General features: G+C 42.0%; 1 protein-coding gene across 1 annotated transcript; it reads left to right on the top strand.

Annotated features, from left to right (window-relative positions):
- Positions 1–1,388: 1,388 nt before the first annotated feature.
- LOC109260926 (keratin-associated protein 3-3) lies at positions 1,389–2,122 on the top strand. Its single transcript, XM_019439425.2, has one exon. It carries the CDS (start codon positions 1,458–1,460, stop codon positions 1,752–1,754), a length of 297 nt encoding a protein of 98 aa, XP_019294970.1. The 5' UTR covers positions 1,389–1,457; the 3' UTR covers positions 1,755–2,122.
- The last annotated feature ends 2,508 nt before the right edge of the window (positions 2,123–4,630 follow it).

The following is a 4,630-nucleotide window of genomic DNA, read 5'->3' on the forward strand; positions in this document are numbered from 1 at the left end:
TTAGATTCTACTGGCTGAATAGTTTTGTGCTGATCAAGGGGAAGGAAGTATGTGAAGATGCTGGAATCAGGATATTACACACTAGAGATAATTATTCAGTCCAACTTCCTCACCTGCCATCCTACAGTACAGCAGATCAAGGCCAACCGAGGTGAAGAATGTTGTATAAGGCATCCCTCAAAGGAATTTACAACCTAATTGAAGACCCAAGATATGAAAACAAATAATCATGCAGAGTAGGGAATAAATCAGTGAAAATAAGGACTCCTATAGTTCTAAACCACATCAGATCAGATACCCTCCCAGAACCCACTGTTGTTTTATAAATCTTATGACTTCTCCTTTTTGTTCTTGGTTCAACTTATTTTAAATGAAGCATTAGTTTGAAAATGAATGAAGATGAGGTGATTTCTTTTAATGGTACATTTAACAAAACTCAGCAGCTGGGGGGCGCCTGGGTGGCTCAGCTGGTTAAAAGGCTGACTTTGGCTCAGGTCATGATCTCAGGGTTCCTGAGTTTGAGCCCTGCATCAGACTCTGTGCTGACAGCTCAGAGCCTGGAGCCTGCTTCAGATGGGGTGTCTCCCTCTCTCTCTTCCCCTCCCCCACTCACATTCTGTCTGTCTGTCTCTCTCTCTCTCTAAAAAATAAATAAACATTAAAAACTTTTTTCAAAAAAGCCAGCAGCTGGGTGGATCTTTCTTCCCAGTGAATTTACATTTTAACTCACTACAAGATTGGCATAGCTTTGAGAATAAAGACCGTTTTTAAAAAAAAACATAGAATAATACAACCTTTTAAGACTCATTATAGATTAAAAATAATGAAAAGGGGTTTCATCGTATTCCATTTTGGCTGTCACCCTGCTTGCTCAATAGAACCTGAATTCTATCCTCAATAAACAAGGTAACTATGTCTGAGATTCATATCGTCATATGCAACATTCATCTATAAGTGTCATGTCCTTGTTGACTTCACTGAGAAAATGGTCCAATTAACCATTTGAGTTGTATGTTCTGGTATTAGTAATTAAAAATTGTATGTTATGCATATTATTTTAAATTAAGGGGGAGAAAAACAAGGAAAAGAATACAGCCTCTGAAACTATAGCTGAATTCAGTCACTCAGACTGATTATCCATATTTCATGTAAGGTTTGGCATTCCAAGACCCTGTGAAGATAAAATGCAATCATCTTATGACAAAAGTGACAAGTCAATGAGTCAAAAACATGATGTATCTTAGTAAGGGCACGACTCTTAATGGACAAGTAAATACCAAACTGATTAGAGAATCTTAGTGAAGAGGGGTGGGATAAACAAAAATGACAGGAAGCCTTCTGGTTGGACCAACACCCACTGAGGACCATATATAAGAGCCCCAAAGCAAGAGGAGACATTTGTATCTCAGAAACCTCATCTTTCCAAGAAACCAAAAGCAAACCAGATTCCCAGCGCCATGGCTTGCTGTGTCCCCTGCTGCTGCAGCGTCCCCACCGGCCCCGCCACCACCATCTGCTCCTCTGACAGATGCTGCCGGTGCGGAGTCTGCCTGCCCAGCACCTGCCCACACACGACTTGGTTACTGGAGCCAACCTGCTGTGACAACTGCCCCCCACCCTGCCACATTCCCCAGCCCTGTGTGCCCACCTGCTTCCTGCTCAACTCCTGCCAGCCCACCCCGTGCCTGGAGACCATCAACCTCACAACCTATACCCAGCCCAGCTGTGAGCCCTGCATCTCAAGCTGCTGCTGAGCGATGGCTGCTTTGCTCTGTGCCTGACAATGAAGAACTCAGAAGCTGTCTACTCAGTATTCATTTGCCTCAGTAGTTGATCATGATGTTGAGGCAGACCAGATGGCCCAGACATGGAAAACCTACCTTTGATTTTAATGGAAAGAAAATCAAGAATTTCTTTATGGTTATTTGCCTGAATAACCATTTGGTTCATTTGGGCAGGTGAACATCATCTATTATTGAAATTCTATTGAAATCTGTAAGAACCCAGACTATATTTTCTTGGTCATGTTGCTTCTTGGATCCCATTTCTTATAGTGGATATTTTCAGAGTAAAAAAAAAAAATTCTTGATGGGTTTTCCAATAAACTTTATTTCTCTGGCAAGATATGTTGCTTGTTTATGTTAGAGTTTTTGGTATATTTCCTTAATTTAAAAAAAAAAAGGTAAAGATAAGATGATTATTTTATTTAACAAAAAAAAAAACAGAACAATCTTCTAAAAGAATGACTGGAACTAGCTAGCTTCTAGGCTGCTAACTTCAAACTGGTTAGCTTTTCCATTCTCCTCTTTTCCTCAGACAAATGCAATTTGAAGTGAGCCAACATTTACTTAACCTACGTTTTGCTGAGGAAATCACATTATTAACTCACACAATCCTTAAAACATCGCTAATAGATGAGAAAAATGAAGCTGTAAGAGTTACTCAACATTCTCAAAGTTACTTAGTAAGAAAGCCAGAATTCAGCTCCTCGTATGTCTGATTTTAAAGCCCTATTCTTTCTGCCATATCACAGAGCCTCCAACTCTAAGGACCAGAAGCTGAACTGACAGTTATGGCCTCAACTTACAACATGCAAGAGAAATATAAAATGTAAGAATCTTTAGCAAAATCATCACATCCAATTTTAACAGAAAAGGATCTAGTGGCTCACAGATTAAAAGTGGCAGGTATTCAGTTCTAAGACCGAGTCACTTAGTAGGCCTATCAATTTCAACTTCATTTCCCTTAGAGAAAACTTAAGTGGTCAACTCCAGTAGCAGGGCACTAGGAATATATTTCTACTGGCCACCATCAACAGAATGCCAAAACTCTTTAGGAAATGGGCTGAGAACTGGAGCTAAAAACTTGATTAAACATGATTTAATCTATGACTTAACTATACTTCTTTTTACCAGCCTACTTCATTTTATCTTAAGCAGATTATCCTTTGCCCTGCCTTAGAAAGATAACACACATAGAATACATATACAACACATATTACGATGTATGTATGTATGATGCATGTATAATGTATATAAGTATCATTAATATATAAAGGCACAAGTCAAAATCTGAAAAGTACTGATCTAAAACTAAAAGAATATTTGTGAAAAAGAAAAAGGCAGGGAAGGGAAGCAGCAAGTGCCTATAAATATACAAGTTTCTAGGGGCACTGGGTGGCTCAGTCAGTTGAGCATCCAACTTCAGCTCAGGTCATGATCTCACAGTTTGTGGGTTTGAGCCCTGCATCCGGGTCCAGGCTGACAGTGTGGAGCCTGCTTGGGATTCTCTCTCTCTCCCTCTTCCTCTGCTCCTCCCCTGCTCATGCTCTCTCTCTCAAAAAATAAACAAACATTTAAAAAAACATTTTTAAATAAATAAACATGTTTCTAAATACCCTTAGTGTGTGTGTCAGTCCCTCAAGAATGAGATTGCTCACAGGATCTTATAGGCTCATCAGTGGTTTAAATGAACAGAATTTAGCAGCCATGGGGTACATGGGGCACAACCTAGAATACTGCCAACAAGTGATTTCGTTCATTCACTCATTCATTTGGCCAATATTTCATGAGTGCTTCCCTTGTGCCAGGCATCATACCCATGCTAAGGATGTAAAGATAAAAGAAATGTTATTACCTTGAGTGCTCTCAAGTTTCTCTCAGATCTGGTGAGGGAAACAGACAAGTTACTGTAATCACAATACATGTGGCCTACATATGGCGGATGGGTATATTTATGATGCCATGTGGTTCCTGCTGTGACTGAGATGTGAGCAGCACAGCATGCAAGCACACAGAAAGAGTAACTAAAACCCAGATTTGGTGATTCAGCGTCAGGGTGAGGGATAGGTATGGAAAGCCACCAAGCTATCCAGGCTAAGTGTTAAAAGATGACCAGGCAGGAGAGGTGGGGAGTGGCTGCTCCAGACAGAACAGCACCTTACTAACTCATCATGAATTGAAAGCACTGAAGATGGGGAGAAGAGGAGGAGAGGATGAGGAGAGAAGAAATACAAAGACTTCTGAGGTTGGGGCTCCTTAAGCAAAGGGTTTCAAGCCTGAAACCTCCAAGCAAAAAGTTCTGAAGCAAGAAACTAACAATCATATTTTGTTTCTTTTTATTATCAACCTTTAGTTTATATCTTCACTATCACAGACAGCCCTGTAGGGGTCAAGGGCAAGCCACCCCAAAATGTGCCACTGAAAGGGCGGACCTACGCCGGCCGACTCCATCTTGTTCTGTGTCCTTCACCTTGACCACACCTCCTCCCCTTGAGTAACCCCCCCCCCCACCTGCCTAACAGGACTCGGACCCTTCCCCAGGACCCTTCCCCAGCCAATCGGCTGAGGCCATAGCCATTACCTCACCAACTGCCCCTAGGCCCCAATAAAACCTTTGTCCTTTTGAAATTCGCTCTCTTTCCCTGGTATCTCACCGCTGCGTCGGTGCAGGTAGGGGATTGACCTCGAGCTAGCTCGAATAAAGTCTCTTTGCCTTTGCATCGGACTCGGCTCCCTAGTGGTCTTTGGGGATCACGAATTCTGGGCATAACATTTGGGGGCTCGTCCGGGATCCCCAAGACCCCTGAGGGACCCCCGACCTGGAGAGCCTGACTGGCCACGGTTAGTGT

This window comes from Panthera pardus, unplaced genomic scaffold (assembly GCF_024362965.1).
Source record: "Panthera pardus isolate Hobbes unplaced genomic scaffold, ASM2436296v1 HiC_scaffold_3, whole genome shotgun sequence".
Taxonomy (NCBI): Eukaryota; Metazoa; Chordata; class Mammalia; order Carnivora; family Felidae; genus Panthera; species Panthera pardus.

Bases quoted from the DNA above. Each gene is read 5' to 3' on its own strand.
- LOC109260926 (XM_019439425.2), top strand. From the start codon at position 1,458: ATGGCTTGCTGTGTCCCCTGCTGCTGCAGCGTCCCCACCGGCCCCGCC.